The 15837-nt window shown below is 51.1% G+C and overlaps 4 protein-coding genes across 4 annotated transcripts; 2 read left to right on the forward strand and 2 right to left on the reverse strand.

Moving 5' to 3' along the window:
- Window positions 1-310: 310 nt before the first annotated feature.
- Window positions 311-2892, reverse strand: AKAW2_11320A (uncharacterized protein; the record flags this gene model as incomplete). Its single annotated transcript, XM_041683792.1, has 4 exons — window positions 311-801; window positions 868-2233; window positions 2304-2737; window positions 2799-2892. The coding sequence occupies 4 exons, from the start codon at window positions 2890-2892 to the stop codon at window positions 311-313; spliced, it is 2385 nt and encodes a 794-aa protein (XP_041538040.1).
- Window positions 2893-6190: 3298 nt separating this feature from the next.
- On the forward strand, window positions 6191-7565 carry AKAW2_11321S (RNA-DNA hybrid ribonuclease; the record flags this gene model as incomplete). The annotated part of the gene is made up of 3 exons (XM_041683793.1): window positions 6191-6401; window positions 6460-7045; window positions 7127-7565. The coding sequence occupies 3 exons, from the start codon at window positions 6191-6193 to the stop codon at window positions 7563-7565; spliced, it is 1236 nt and encodes a 411-aa protein (XP_041538041.1).
- Window positions 7566-8894: 1329 nt separating this feature from the next.
- On the forward strand, window positions 8895-10396 carry AKAW2_11322S (putative Na/H antiporter; the record flags this gene model as incomplete). The annotated part of the gene is made up of 4 exons (XM_041683794.1): window positions 8895-9350; window positions 9401-9483; window positions 9534-9942; window positions 9995-10396. The coding sequence occupies 4 exons, from the start codon at window positions 8895-8897 to the stop codon at window positions 10394-10396; spliced, it is 1350 nt and encodes a 449-aa protein (XP_041538042.1).
- A 1625-nt stretch (window positions 10397-12021) lies between these two features.
- Window positions 12022-14869, reverse strand: AKAW2_11323A (mRNA-binding ubiquitin-specific protease UBP3; the record flags this gene model as incomplete). Its single annotated transcript, XM_041683795.1, has 4 exons — window positions 12022-13080; window positions 13149-13311; window positions 13393-13499; window positions 13556-14869. The coding sequence occupies 4 exons, from the start codon at window positions 14867-14869 to the stop codon at window positions 12022-12024; spliced, it is 2643 nt and encodes an 880-aa protein (XP_041538043.1).
- Window positions 14870-15837: the final 968 nt, after the last annotated feature.

The raw sequence follows: 15837 nt of genomic DNA on the forward strand, positions 1-15837 counted from the left end.
TCCTTGCGAGTGGTCGGTTTAGGATCCTTAAATGTCAGGAACAATGAAGCAGAACGGCTACTACTTGATAGTATCTACTATAAGCTTCAGAGTTAGAAAAAAAAAAATCCCGCGACTCCTTCTACGCACGTTTCCTGGACCCAGTAGATTATTTGCTAGGAAAAGATCCGATTATTGATCATCTAGTAAGGATGAAGAAGTAATGAACAGGAATGGAACAGCCGCTACATACATCACCTAGAGAAATATATCCGCTACTAACCATCAAGAAGAGACAAAAGGTTCCCGCCCCCATAGTTCTAGTTTACATCTAAGACGAAATCTGAACAGCAAAAGTGCCATTCAGCTTCAGGTCACGCGAGCTTGCACCCACATAGACCTTGTAGTCACCCGAGGCAACAAGCCACTGCTGGGCACGGACATCCCAGTACGAGATATCACGGCGGCGCAGTTTGAAGGTCACCTCGCTCTGCTTGCCGGAGGCGATCTCGACGCGCTCAAAGCCACGGAGCTGGCGAACGGGTTGCTGCGCAGCAGTGGGGAATCCGAGGTAGAGCTGGGGGACTTCGGCGCCGTCGAGCGAGCCGGTGTTGGCGACCTTGACGGAGACGCTTCCCACGATATCCCAGAGGTCGCTGTTGCCTCCGACGGTTTGTTTGCCGGTGGGGTACTTGGATAGGGTGGAGGGCTTTTCGATGTTCAGGTCGGAGTAGGAGAAGGTGGTGTAGGAGAGACCGTGGCCGAAGGGGTATCTGGGGGTGATATTGTAGGCGTCGAAGTAGCGGTAGTCGAGGTAGACACCTATGAGGGATGTTGTGTGAGTACGTGCGAGGATGTGGGGAAGAGTGCTGTGTTAAGGCTGCTTACCTTCGGTGAAATTACACTGCGCTGTGTAGCAGATCTTGACGTTGTAGTCGCTCTCGTTCTTGGCGATGGTGTGGATGAGGCGGCCAGAGGGGTTCACGTCTCCGTAGAGGACGTCGACAATGGAGTTACCGGACTCCTGGCCCAACAGGGATCCGTAGAGAACAGCAGTAACGTTGTCATGTTCGATCCACTGGTCCATCAAGCGCGGGCCGACGGTGTTGATGATGACGATGGTGTTGTTGCAGTTATCGGCGACGGTGTTGACCATGGTGTCTTGGTCGTCATTGTAGAGTTCAGTGCGATCAGCGCCTTCTCCGGAAAGGGCATTCAGGAAGACGAGGCAGGCATCGGAGTTCGTGGCATAGTCGGCATACGAGGGGTCCACAGCGGTGCTGTCAGTCCCCTCTGTGATCAAGCCGGAAGTGCTAGAAGAGGTATAGGTATCGTTGAGCACCCACCGCATCATGGTTCCATCCTCAATGATTCTGTTAGTTAGTGCAACGTAAGGTGGCACTAAGTAAGGCAGGGATGCTTGAGCAGAACCGGTGCCGGTGGCCAAGTGACCCTGGTACGTCGGTCCTGAACCCTCGATGTCCATGGCCGTATTGGGTCCTCCCAACACAGGACCAGCGTGGGCACCGAAAACGCTCATCACACGAGGCTTCTTCAATGGCAGAGCGTTCTTGTTCTTCAGCAGGGCCATTGACTTGGCTCCATTTTCCCGGATCAGCTTGGAGTGGTTGCGTCTCACATCCACGTACGCATCTTCACTTTGTTCCTCGGGTTGGAGCCCGTTGTCCAGGTTCACATAGTAGTAACCCATCAGATTGCGGATGGCCATATCGTCCAAGCGAGCCTCACTTAGAGAGCCATTGGACAACAAAGTCTCCATGGTAGACGTGCTCCAGATACTACTGGAACCGTAATCCTCACCGCCGAGAGCAGACTCCAAAGCACTGCTCTGGCCATTAGTATCAGGCCATACCAATCCCGGGAAGCCAAGCTCAGTCTTCAAATGCTTCATCAACAAACCGGAGTTCTGGCAGCTTAGTGTGCCATTAACCTTCGTCATGGCACACATCACAGCACCCAGACCATGTTTGACTGCGTCATAGAAAGGCCAAAGATACGTCTCGTGCAAAGTCTTGTCATCGACATTGGAAGAGTATGGTGCCGAGCCGCTATCCAACTCAGAACTGGAACTGGCAGCACGACGGCCCATTGATCCTGTAGGCTTCGCGCCCATGGATGAAGTATTCGACGAGCCGGGCCCCATTCCTCCAGAAGGCATACCGCCGCCGCCAGGACCACCGCCGCCGCCGCCGCCGCCAGTCCGATTTGTTTCCTGTTCGTAGAGAAGGAAGTGCTGTGCAGTAGTGCAACTTGGGTCAGTCAAAGAACAGCAGTATCCTAGGGGGACAACATCTACTACCTACCTTAGCACCTGGGATAACGCCAGCGTCGATGTAGGCTTTTGTTGTTAACCCAGTGGCTAGGCCATTAAGATAAGGGTCGGGGCCAAAACCCTCAACATTACGGCCACTCCAGGGCGTACGTCCCAATGGCTGAGAAGTCGGGCCAGCGACAACTTGGATTCCCTTGTTGTAAAACTCAGAACCGACAGCTTTGCCCTGTGCGTAGATGGCGTCGCGGTCCCAGGTCATAGCAAGTGCTGAAGACAAGCTGAAAGCGGATACATAGTAGAAGTTCTGGAGACCCATGTCACCGTCAAGGAAAATAAGGCCACTAAAGCTGCCATTAGTGGAGTTGACACTGCTGCCCGTGATCAAAGCCAGCTTCTGATCAATGGTCAGGCCTGCGACAAACGTAGAGGCCTTCTGGTACGCGGATTCCCAGTCACCCAGGGCCACTGTATACGACATTAGCGGACCGACTCAGCGAAAGCATACAGGTGAGTGTCCAGTACTTACCACCGTCTGACTTCAACAGCCCCTGGCTGGAGTTCGAAGACGCACCAGTCAGGCCCAGAAGGGCCGCGGCCACGATGAAGGAGAGGACTTTCATTTTACTGAGGGTCCATATAAAGTGGGACAAAAGGAAAGAATAATGAGTGACGAAACAAACAGTAAGTTATTGCTAGGGAAAGCGAGTGAGGTTATCTGAGAACAAACGATCCAGATTTCTAGATCAAGGTGGGCATTTATTGTACCATTTATCCTCTGCTATTAGACTTAGAGCATCCTCATTGTGAGACCTGCGCTGACCCCTTGTGAGGAATGATGTACGGCACGAGTCGTATCATCCTCGATTTACTGGTCAGCGGACTTGATAGATCCACGCATCTTACGTATGGCTACCTTAATGACCGCGAGCTTTCCTAGATAGCGTGCCTGTCCTGAATATACGGCTTCCGGGATGCCACAAGTCGGAAATCCCGACGTCTTTGGTGTTTGGCTCGTGAAACCGCCGGCGTCCCGTATGACGCGATAAGTTCGGCCCTTTCGGGGGTGATTGGCGACAGTCTAACCCCAGGCAACGCGTCATCTTGCCCTCTGCTGGGTTTGCCGACATGCCTTCGGGGAATGTGCGCTAATTGGTCCCGGTGGTTCGTCTGAGAGTTATCATTGTAAAAAGGTGGACATTAGTCACGAATCTTGCCATGTATGCACCGGTCCTTATTTGGGAGACACAAGCTTCTGGTTAATCGGCAAGATAGAGGATCAGGCTCGGGTACTTTTTGCTTCTTAGTAGGAAACAATGATAAGTCCCAGGGAAAGCCAACAGGTGCCAATTGCTTGTGCTCTTGAAAACCCTTGAGGGTCCACGTCAGCCCTGATGGTGACTGGTCCCTTTCTCAGGCAATAATTCATGGGCAATGTAAGTAAATAGCCATCGAACTAAATTAGAGATGCTAAGCCTTCGAGGACATGCACTAGGGCTGAGGTGGTGGGTCTCGCGTTGAAGGAAGTGTGGGAACTGAAAAATGGCCGGGATTTGCTCTGATAACAGTAATGCTGGTGAATCCAACCCGGAATTACACCGAGAATGAACATTAACCATATGCGCCTTTTCTCAGAGGAACATTTCTCCTAGTAGATTAGGCCTAGATCCAACGAGGGGCTTCTAAGCTCGAAACAAGTCTTAAGTGGCGTAGTTTCAAACAGGCGGGGTCCGTTTGTTAAGACTGGCATTGTGGGTGCGAAGAAGCCTCGTAACGCGAACTCATTGCTTAGTTTAGTTCCCTGATGTTCTTCTTCCGAAGTCTTGCCGAAGTAGTCATTTGGGCATGACAGATATTCTGTCAGGTTGTACGAGACAATCATGGCGTCTCGTATAGCCTTTCCTTGCTTGGTCAACTCAATCTGGTCAAAGACGGTGAATTAGGGAGGAAGATGAGGGAGAGGACTGAGACCAGATCAAGAAACATATCATGTGTTTCTCCCTGGTGGGTTTGATCGAAATGCAAACTCCAGGGACTGCTCTCAGCGTCAGATTTGACACATCCAGATGCCCTATAATCTAAGTCGGACCACTACAACTATTTGTCGATAACAAATACAAAAATCCTACGAAATCAGTCATATTCCATGAATCCTGTGTTTTGCCTCCACCGATAATAGAATCTCTATATGGTTATCGCGATCCATATCCGAATTTCCAATACTCTGGATTGCCGAAGTAGCCAGCCAGGGTACTCAACCCCACTGGACCCAACTCCCCACAGGGGCAATGCGTGGCTGGGTGATGTGGACAGCAATAGCTTGCTGCACACATTGTTGCAGTAGTTTATCTGCTTCCACTAGGTGCTGGAGACGTATAATCTAGGGAGACAACACTTATGGGAGCAATCACGCAGTCAAAATCCTCATTTCTCATTGATATTGTATGTCAATTGCTACCACTGTGAGATTGGTTTTACGATGCTTATTCTTCACGATGCTGATGTCGCCTTCATTGCAGAAGATGGGTTTGTAGAGCAACCAAGGAGCTGTTTTACTCCGGCAATAATCGCAGGCATCACGCTCTGGATGATGTCTGGCAAGAAGAGCAACCAGCGTCAAATCGGATTCTTGACATTTCTATTCACCAACTACTACTTGAATTAATGGTACTCGGGCAATGTGGAAGTTTATTCTGCCCTTTATTCAAGAAGACCGTGACCGTACATATCGGTCACATCCTGAAGCGAGGGTTGTTGTTGTCCAGTAAACGTTTGCACGAACAGTCTTGAGCCTCTTGACTACCAATTGAACGCATGACTAGTAAGTATTGAAGCCTGAAAACAATTACCACAGAATCCAAATGGGTACTTCATTGTTTTCTAGCTAGTAGGTTTAAATTGAGAGTTTGCTTTCAGTACGGTTATATATTTAATAATGATTAGTAGGTACAATATAAGTACTGGGCCTACAACTCAATAGTACATTGCTCACAGCATACTTTGCTCTGAATCGTGCTACTTACCTCAGCCCCTGAGTATAATAATTAGAGTATACTGATTGAGAGATCCCATGAAGTCTGAGTGACTAGGGTATATCCATAGTGTCTGGCCAACCGATCTACTCACCAATCACGTGACGAGAGAGCCAGCAGCAGGAGGAAGAGACCACAGTTCTATCAGGCAATCCGCTACCACTAGAACAAGGTAGGAAAAGGTCCTCTGACATCTGTTCATGCATCTTCAACATCGTCTGGGAAAGTCTCCAGACTGATCAGCGATTTCTAACCAATGCGTCCATCCGAATGCCTAAATCCCTGTTGGGTCCACAATCCGACCCAGGCCTGTCCCTGTTGAACCATCGATGATTAACAAATCTGACAATATCCAAGTTACTTCTAGACTTGAGAATGATTGAGCGCCATCAGAGAAAGTGAGCCTGTCATTGAGGTCAGCTGGGACACCATTGAAAGGCGCATCGGATCCAGCCGCATAATGGTCGGGGATTTGCTTGATGATGGGGGTTGACCACACCCCCCCCCCTCTCTCTCTGACCTCTCTCCCACCCCCCCCCCCCCCCCTCCCCGCTTGTCCACCAAAACTTTAGACCCGCGTTTGTCTGAACTCCTTTCTCAACAACGTCGCCCAGATTTCAATCCTGTAAATCATAAGTGATAGGGTCAAGTCAGAGAGCAGCGGATTGTTCCCATCACGCGTCTCACTTGGGTTTGCCTGACAGCTTCGAAGTTGGGACCTAGGTGTTCCATTTCGAGCTGCAGGTTGAGATCTCTGGCCCCTGGATCTGGTTCACTTGATCCGCGCGACAGGAATCTCTCGAAGAGGTTCTGTTCGAATTACCCTTCTCAGCCTTCCTCGTTCCTAAAAGCCTTCCTCTCGACCGCGCCGGATTGCGGGGACGACGTCATGAACGACACCACGACCACCCCTTCTCCCACTCCGGGTCCCGCCACGAAAGCATCTCCGACTTTGAATTCCCCCTCAGTAGCGGCCGGAACGAAACGCAAGCGCGCATCCGCAGCGAAATATTATGCCGTGAAGGCTGGCTATCAGCCCGGTGTTTATTATGAATGGCGCGATTGTTTGACCCAGGTTACCGGGTACAAGGGAGCTGTCTGTAAGTGACTCGCGGATAGTCCGCATTCAGTTGCCTGAAACTGACTTGTTCTTTCCAGTCCAGGCCTTCCCTTCGTACGAAGAAGCAAATGCTTTCCTCACTGGGACCCGTGCGCCCGCTGCGCGCGGCGGTACCCCCCTAGATTCTGAACCCACGAGATTTTACGGTGTTCAGCGCGGTCGAATACCCGGTGTTTATACGGACTGGGCAAAAGCACAGGAGCAGATCAAAGGCTTTCCCAAGCCGCGTTACAAGAAATTCTCGACCAGGGAGGAGGCAGAGGAGTTTGCAAGGGAAGGCCAAGGATCCGGCGCTACGTTCGGAAAGACCCCGGAATCGCAGAAGCTCGCCGGTGCACCGCGGATGATGAACGGGGTCCCTGCAGATGCGCAGGGTATACCTTTTGAGGCGGGCACTGGTCCTCTGCCGACCGGAGCGGAGGATGGGTTTGACCCCAATGTATTGTTGGATCCCAAAACAGGAAAAGTGGTCTATAAATCACAGGACCAGAAGGCCGCGACCAAGGTGAAATCTACTGGTCCGCCGGGGATGCTGCGCATCTACACGGACGGTAGCTCCTTGAAAAATGGCAAAGCGCTTGCCTCAGCGGGCGTTGGGGTTTACTTTGGACCTGGCGATTCCCGGTTTGTCCTCCCTGACGCTCGTCGTCTTTATCCCTGAGAGGGTCTACCTTTGACTAATACTGACGCCTGTTCTCCCAGCAGAAATGTTTCCGAGCCCCTTAAAGGTAGTCGCCAGACCAATCAGCGTGCCGAGCTGACGGCCATCCTCCGGGCGCTTGACATAGCTCCACGACATCGGGACGTGACCATCTTCACAGATAGCCAATACGCGATCAACTGTGTGACGGTGTGGTTTACAAAGTGGCGGCGCAACAACTGGATGACCGCTGGCAACAAGCCGGTGGACAACAAGGATCTGGTTGAATCTATTCTATCGAAGATCGAAGAACGCAATGAGCTGAAGGTGAAGACCTTGTTCGAATGGGTCAAGGGACATAGCTCCCACCCTGGGAATGAGGCCGCCGATCGTCTGGCGGTGAGTGGTGCTCGACGAGGAGTTTCGGAGAAGGCTGCAGCATTGGAAGCAGTCAAGGACATTCCGGACGAGGCTTTTGAGGAGGAGGATGACGACGACTTCTGAGCTACCAATCGCGAGGTATCCTCGTAGATGCTCCCGGAGACAGATCAATGATGGCGATGGGTATTGTTTGTCGACGTATTGAGTAGGACTGTTGTGATGCGATCCGTGGACTTCTATCATGTCGGTCTCAAGAAATGACGTGTTCTCCCCCGGGCGGGAGAGAAAGTTGACCTAGAACTGCAGCATGAATTGATGCCTTACTTGGCACGAACCGGACCAGCTGTAGGTGATATGACCTGTATGACAGGCAGCTGAAAGAAAGAGTCGGTTGTAGAGTTGTAGGACATAAAATACCACGAGGGTGTGCCTTTCCCGAAAGCGGCACGGGCCATTAGCAAACCAAAATGGAACTGACTGGGATCCCCGGAACTTTTTCTCCTCTCCCCGATTAGCTTTTCTTCCTCTTCCTTCCCACTCCCCACGTACCGCTGCATCCTCGCATCGCTTCTGGCGTAAAGTCGCTCATATCGAGTCTGATCGTCGCTGGAGGTCATTCGTCGCGTCTGTGCTTGCCTGCGTCTGCTTGCCTCGTGTCTGGTCTCTCGTATCGCCCTTTTTTACTTCCTCCCACCCCCCGAAGTTTATCGGGCTGGAAACTCGTGCTCTCGACGACGACGTTCGTCTTGTTAAAGATCCAGCTGTTGGAGGAATATCACATTCTTCCGATGCCAGGAGAGCTTGCCATCAAAGATATCTATACTATTATGATTGAATAACACGTGCTTGTGACTTTGTTTGAATACTTCTGTTCTCCCCACATTTTACCTTCTTTTACCCCGCGCTCCAGCTGGATAGCGAGTTGTAAACCTTCAAGATTCCGGCATCCTTGCTTGGGATCAAGCCATAATCAGCAATAGACGTTGTGCGCTGCACCTGGGGGAGCGCAACTGCAAGATGCCTACCCTATCGTTGATCAACTTCAACATCGTCTGTGCGACGCTGGGAGGATTTATATCCGTCTTCGGACTGGTGTCCTACCTCTTCAAGGAGAGATTCTATCTTTCTGAAGCATGTCCGTCCTGCCTTTCCATCTTTCCACCCGATACTACCGATCTCTCCTCGGCTATGTGTGTCGTCGCTGATTAGACGGTGGATGACTGACGTTGTACAGTGATTTCATTGCTAGCTGGAGTGATCTTCTCCCCTCATGCAGCCAACTTCATAAGACCCCAAGAGTATGCACTTGGTTCCGAGCAGAACCTAGAAGAGATCACCCTGTACTTCACCCGTCTCGTTCTCGGGGTCCAGCTAGTCCTTGCCGGGGTCCAGCTCCCCAAACGATACCTGCAGATAGAATGGAAGAGCCTGTCGCTCCTTTTGGGCCCTGGGATGGCTGCCATGTGGATGTGTAGCAGCCTGGTCATTTGGGCGATGGTACCGAACTTTCCCTTTCTCCATGCCCTTGTCGTGGGTGCGTGCATCACTCCTACCGACCCCGTCCTGTCCAATTCCATCGTAAAGGGGAAATTTGCCGACAAGAATGTGCCTCGGCCCTTGCAGCGCATTATTGTGGCTGAGTCAGGTGCCAATGATGGTCTCGGCTATCCTTTTCTCTATTTTGGATTGTATCTTCTCAAGTACATTGGAATGGGCGGCGAGGGGTACAGTGGAGGCGCTGGGAAAGCTATAGGCCTGTGGTTCTATGAAACTTGGGTCTACACTGTGATCCTGAGTGTTGTCTATGGGATCGTAGTTGGGTGGCTCTCCCGTAAGCTGCTTCACTGGGCAGAGGAGAAGCATTACGTTGATCGGGAGAGCTTTCTTGTGTTCGCTATCGCTCTTTCTGTAAGTTCAATTCTGCCTAGGCCATCACATGTTACTAATATCGAATGCAGTTATTTATCATTGGTACATGTGGGTTGATAGGGACCGATGACCTCCTGGCCTGCTTTGTTGCCGGCAATGTGTTTACGCAAGAGTAAGATTTTATACATCCATTCGCATTGATTCGGCTACTAACGAAGGTAGTGATTGGTTTCGCCTGGAAACCATGGATGACTCTTTGCAGCCAACCATCGATATGTTGCTGAATTTGGCGGTCTTCATGTGGTTCGGTGCTGTCTGCCCGTGGTCATCGTTCCTGAACAACAGCGTGATTCCCATCTATCGCTTGATATTCTTGGGAATCCTAATCCTGCTAGTTCGACGAATGCCCATCATTTTCGCCATGCACAAGCTCATACACCAAATCGAGCACTTCTACCAGGCAGCATTTGTTGGCTTCTTCGGACCTATCGGAGTCGGGGCTGTCTTCTACCTGTCGGTCAGCCGGGAATTTCTGAATCAAATCACCGTCGATGGTCAAGTCCGCGAAGACGCCGCGAAGGTGTCCGAGGCCGTGAACGTCGTAGTCTGGTTCCTGGTCATTTGCAGCATCGTAAGTCCACGCACCACCAACCATATAAATAATCTTCTGACTCCCTTCGCAGATCGTCCATGGCCTCTGTATCCCCCTAGCAAAAGCCGGCTACCATCTCCCCCGGACAATCTCCCAGGCCCTCAGCACCAGCATCATAGCTGAACCTGACCCCGTACCGATCGCCAATGTGCAACATACGCACAGCACCGCGACACGCGGCGTAGGTCCCACGAACAACCGGAACCGGAAGCGCGGTCAAGCAGGACGGGAACCGCCCGACCCGGCCGTCTTCCAGATCGGTCGGTCTGTTATTCGGACCACCTCTTCGCAGGAGCAAGTTCAGGTTGGAGCAGCAACTGCGGATGAACCTGCTCGACCTGTTAACCTGATTGTTCGGGAGAATGAGCAGGATAGTCCACAGGAGAGCAGTAACAGTAACAGTCCGACTCCGGCAGTCGAACAGCATGTTTAGACTGCTTGGAGATGTATCTGGGCAGGATTCGGAGACGAATCCTTGCTGTTGCGAGCTGGAGCTGAGGCTGGAGCTGCATGAAGATCTTTTGTGATTGGTCTCTACTCACAGAATGATGCTCGTGTTGTATATATGGTGACGATGCAGCTGAAAGGCTGCACATATAGATGATGAACGTTAGAGTTGAAGGGGATGTGTGTGGCTGAGAATGTGTGGTTGGATGGGGTGGTGTATAGATGGGATGATAATATGTGGGAGTGAGAGAAGTGATACTGTATAAAGAGACGTTCTGCCTACTAGTCAGCATCTTGTGACAGTGATCCATTAGAACTTAGTCCACTACATAGACTACTAGTAGTTAGCTGGATTTATACATACGCTTCATGACGTGCTTGATACCTACTACTACTAGTTGATGTAACGGAAGCCCATGATGATTTTATAAATATAATACTATTGCCTAAACATGCTTTTTTATCAAGTCGTGCCTGAAATAGATCAACAAATAAATAAATATTCATCCCACCCTAAACCATGCCTTGATTTTGATGACCACCCTATTTTGCAATCCGCCGTATCTCGTCATTAATATGATAGTGAGAGTATAGGAAACAAAAGATATGTGTGATTTGTGTTGAAACGAAAGTTTGTGTTCGTGTGTGTAATGGTGCAAAGAGGAAACAAGAAGAAAAGAAAAAGACATAGAATAACCAGCCATGAGCCCAAAATCATCTGGGAGTCAAAGAAAAATCAACAGTAGTTCCCATCATTTGACCTGAACTCAACTCCATCATAAGGCGTTATTGTATCATGCTCATCACCATCCTCCGGACTCCTCATCTCTCCAACTTCGTTCAAATAAAGCATGCACGCCAGCCGCCGACCAAAAATTCCACAGCCCTTCTTTTTTCTGGATAGACATGTCTATTGGGGGAGAAAAGGAAAATCATGCAGTCGTTATAAACCCGTCCACGCCACATCAAGAAAAAACCCATCTGCATCAGCGAGGCAAACCAAGGGGCTATGCGAGGAAACTAGGGGTATATATCAGAGCGACATCTCACCAGATACAGCACCGCGAACACACAAGATCATAAGCGAGATAGATGGATAAGCTACAGGGAAAATGTCATCAGGAACACGGAAGGGAACGGGAAAATAATGACAAGTAAAAGCAAAGCACACAGCAATGGTCTGGGAAATGCCCACCATTGGTGTAGATTTGAACGCGAGCAAATAAGACGGGGTCCTTGCGCGACGGAAGTTGTCCGGATAGTCGGAAAGAAGGGCCCAACAACTCCCCGAATATCCGTTCCACTTCCGCAGCAGCGACCCTTGATGGTCGGTGAAAACACGGACCTCTAATGAACCGCCGGGTCGATGTCATGTTGTATGCGCAGTCGACAGACAAAAATTGAGTCAGTGTATATGGTTGATACGTGTTTGGGTAGGCGCCAGTACACATTAGGCATGCCACCAGGCAGCATTGGAATGCTGTGACCTCTCCCTAAATAAGGAGAGGACGGGAGGATGTAAAGAAGCAAATTGCGCTTGTTGGTTTTCTCTCTCGTCTCGATAGTTCACCGGTCGCTCCTGGAGATTGATTCTCTCCAGAAAATGCCAAATCAATCGATGCGTTGGTAGAATAGCAGGTAAGCCACCTTGTTATCTCGGGATCCATACCGTCCAAGAGGAGTGCGGACACCGGAAGACGGTGCTGAAGCTGCACCTGAGGTTGACTTCTTGCTTGAATGGCCGCTGGCGCCGTTGACCTGGCTCCAGCCTCTTTCGTTATCAGACTGCTCCAAGTCGTCTTGGTCAATATGATCAAAGATGTTGGCATTCGGTCCGTCACGCTTGTGTTGCTCGAGCGCCGCCGCAAGAACCTTGGGGTCTTCCTCGCCCCCAGCCTGCGCAACATCCTCACTCCGAACCCGACGAATAAGAGTGTCGTCCAAACGGATCCATTCACGTCCGTCTTGACGACGGACGTCGACGGTGTAGTGGCCGCCACTAGCGTTCTTGCCGTGATGGTAGATGACGCCGACGAGGCGATACTTAGGCAGGCCACCCTGCGCCATCATGATATTGCGCTTGTTGGGCGGGAAGACCTCGCGAGGAATCTCCAGGTCGAGCGGGTATCCAACCTTTTTCCAGATCTTCTGGGTGCCTCTGGTCACACTGTCGTACTGGAACCGTTTCAGGTGAAGGATAAGAACTGGCGGCATAGTTTCAATGAAGATCTGTTTGGTCGCTGTAACATTGGGACCGCGGGAAGAATTGAAGTCCCCTTGAATGCTTTCCGGCTTAGTGAGTCCTTTGAGAGCATCAACAATATTGTTGATCTCAGGAGCTCCAATGTCAAGCTGAAGTGGCTGGTAGGGCTCGAGGGTCACAGAAGTCTTGTTACCAGGCACCCTGAACTCTGACCGGATCTTTCCACCGAAGATCTTCGTAATGGGCGATTCCAAAGCAATATGGCCAGATGAGCGCGTAACAGCAGCCTTCTGCTTGTGACCGACCTCCAACCAGCCATCGCCGGACTCTTCATTTGCAACCTCTGCCTCGGGGTTCGCAGAGGCCGAGGTAGTTGCAGGGGCATCTTTGGCGGCACGATTGCACTCTTCGTGCATTTCTTCCAAAAGGAAGCCCAAGAACTCTTGAGCATCTTGCTGATGGCCTCTCTGTATTGAGAAAACATTTACGTATTAGCTGGCATGGACCCATGAATTAGGGAATGAAACAGACTTACCCGCATGTCCCTAAAGCGTGGCAATTGCCTGATAACCTCGTAAACAAATTCCGGAACAAAGGCTTCGCCGTAATCCTCGAGCTCGTTTGGTTTCAGCCTGAGCTTCAGCTGTTCCTCAGTGTGTGCAGCATCAATGATGCGGAACTCTCTCATGAACATGATCCTTTAAGTGGTTAGCAAGGCTGACGAATAACGACAAGAAGAACACCGAGGAACTAAGAATGGAGAAAATCAGGTTACTCACAATGCGTCGATCATCGGAAAGTCGCTGTTGAAACTGTGGGACGCCCTCCGTCCAATATGATCCAGAAATTGGTAGAACGGCACGCAGGAAACCAAGATTTGAAGCACCTGGAGGAAAGTCATCAGCTAGTAGAACTTCGTGCTGGCAACTTGGATAAACATACAGAATTCATGTAGCACATGTTGCCGGTATTCACGAGTCCTCTGGGTTGGAGAAAGGCAACTTTATCGCTATACTGTGACACATCGTCTCCTAGTGTCGTCAAGACATCGGCCAGAGACTCGCTCTTGGGCTTGATAACGCCATTTGACACAGCAGGCGACGCGTTGGGAGCACTCGCTCCTTTAGCGAGTGCTTTTGACCGGACCAAATCCGCCCACGACTTTGGCGCTGCAGGGGCAGGCGAGGCCTGCTTAACAGGTTCCTCCGTCTTATTCTGGGACAACTCCTGAGTGTCCTCATTTGTCTTCTCCTGAGCTGTGCCACTGACCGACTTGGGGGTTTCCGACGAGCGAGTCGACTCATCCTTGGTAGCCTGACGAGGAGTACTAGGCGCCGGAACGACTGGGACCACGGGGACTACTGGGATCGTCGGTTTGGCTCCCTTGGACTGCGACTGAGGACGCAGAGGGAGGTTCTGCGCAACTGAAGATGGAGTTGTGGGTTGTGTCGAATTCGCAACTGATGGCGCGGCGGACAAGGTTGGTGTTTGGGGTTCCGATGGCGACTGTTCCGGCTCCAGTCTTTGAACTTCGGTTTGTCTCTCAGGCTGGTCAGCCCGGTGCGGGTCCTTGGTAGGAAGCTCGACGGACACAGATGACGTAGGGAGAAGACGGCTTTTCCTACGTCTTCCCGGGATCCGAGCAGGGAAAGGGTGGTCGGGAACGGAAAGCCAAGGTAGCTGGTGATTTATGTTAGGCGAAGTACTGAGTGCGTGCCAGTCTACACCACTTACCGGTGGGCGGAAAGGCTCCCTAGGCTCGGGAGAAACCTTTGCAGGAGCAGGAGCGGGGGACGATGACACAACGGAGCTCGGCGCTGGGTGCACAGGAACAGTGGCGGGAGACTGTGCCTGAGTCGTAATGGGCAAAGGTGGAAGTCCGACAGGCGGAGACATGGTGCTTTGTAAAGGAGTGGAGGTCCTCGGCTGCATGGGAAGAGACACGGGAGGAATATGGGCCGGCGCCATTATGGGCTGAGAGGGCGGATAGGCAGAAACATACATCGGTCCGTAAGGGTGTTGGTATGGGCGTGGAGGGAGCTGCATGGCAGGATAAGGTGGGTACCATTGAGGGTATTGCTGGGGCGAGTATGCGGCCGGGGGAGGGTGGCCGTTCATATGGGGATGGTACCCCATGTAGGCAGGAGGGGATCGCATGTTGGGAGGAGCTGCAGTGTAAGGAACATCTTGCTGTCGACGAGGAGTAGGCATGGGTGGCTGCCCATGGGGCATTGCGGGCATATGATGGTTCATCATGTCCAGGCAGTCGTAGAGTCGCCTTGACTATTCAGCCACGCGTTGCCTCAATGGGAGCCATACGAGGTCAAGAAGCGAAAGGAAGCAGGACTGGGGGGCGAGCACCCGTCTAAGCAGCCATCCTAACGCCCCGGGCGGGACACTGGAAGCTAAAATAAGGTAATTGTAGACCGAAGCTTGGCGCCTATTTGTGCTCGAAGGATCAGCGTGGTGTACGACGCAAGTTGGACGTTGCGCAAAAGATCGGGGAAGGGTTGGTTGGGCGAGACGTGGTACGAACCTTGTGCAGAACGCGGGGTCAAGCTATAAGGATATGTGGATGAAAGATGAGGCCGGAGAGATAATAAAGCAGGCTAGTAAGACAAGGAAGGGAGGTGGTGAAGAAAGAGGTAAAAGGCCGGACAGCACAATCGGGGGGAAGTGGGTGGATTGCTGGAGCTGAGATGGATGATGTTTTTTTGGGCGGACGGCACGTGCCTGAGGCTCCGCTGCGGCAGGATCGCCGGCCCTGGAGATTCACCAACAAACCCAACAGAGCCTCACCAGTTGTTACGTTCTTTCTTGAATCAGGTATACTTACTCTTGGAATAATGGTAATAACAGGCAAGCTTGTAGTAGTCTACTATGGATTGGGTCATGATCAAAGTTCTCATATTTCTTAGATCTCTCTCCGATCAGTATTCTCTTGAGACTGTGTTGTCCTGATTAGGAAAGAGAGCTAGGTTACTAGCACCTTCCATCTGGAAAGACGCGCCGTGACTCCGAATGAGCCCAACAGAAAAGCTTCATCTATCTAGCTGTTTATCATTTTTATCTATTTATTGTAATTGGTACACATATGTGGCCATCAAAATTCATAAAAACACGTTCGACTCCTGACCCATGCTCTTCCCAGAATGTATCTGCAAACAACCCCCCACATATGTCTATAACATAATATTCGTGATATAGTTGATAAAAATCCACAG

The sequence above is a fragment of the Aspergillus luchuensis genome, chromosome 1 (genome assembly GCF_016861625.1).
Source record: "Aspergillus luchuensis IFO 4308 DNA, chromosome 1, nearly complete sequence".
NCBI lineage: Eukaryota > Fungi > Ascomycota > Eurotiomycetes > Eurotiales > Aspergillaceae > Aspergillus > Aspergillus luchuensis.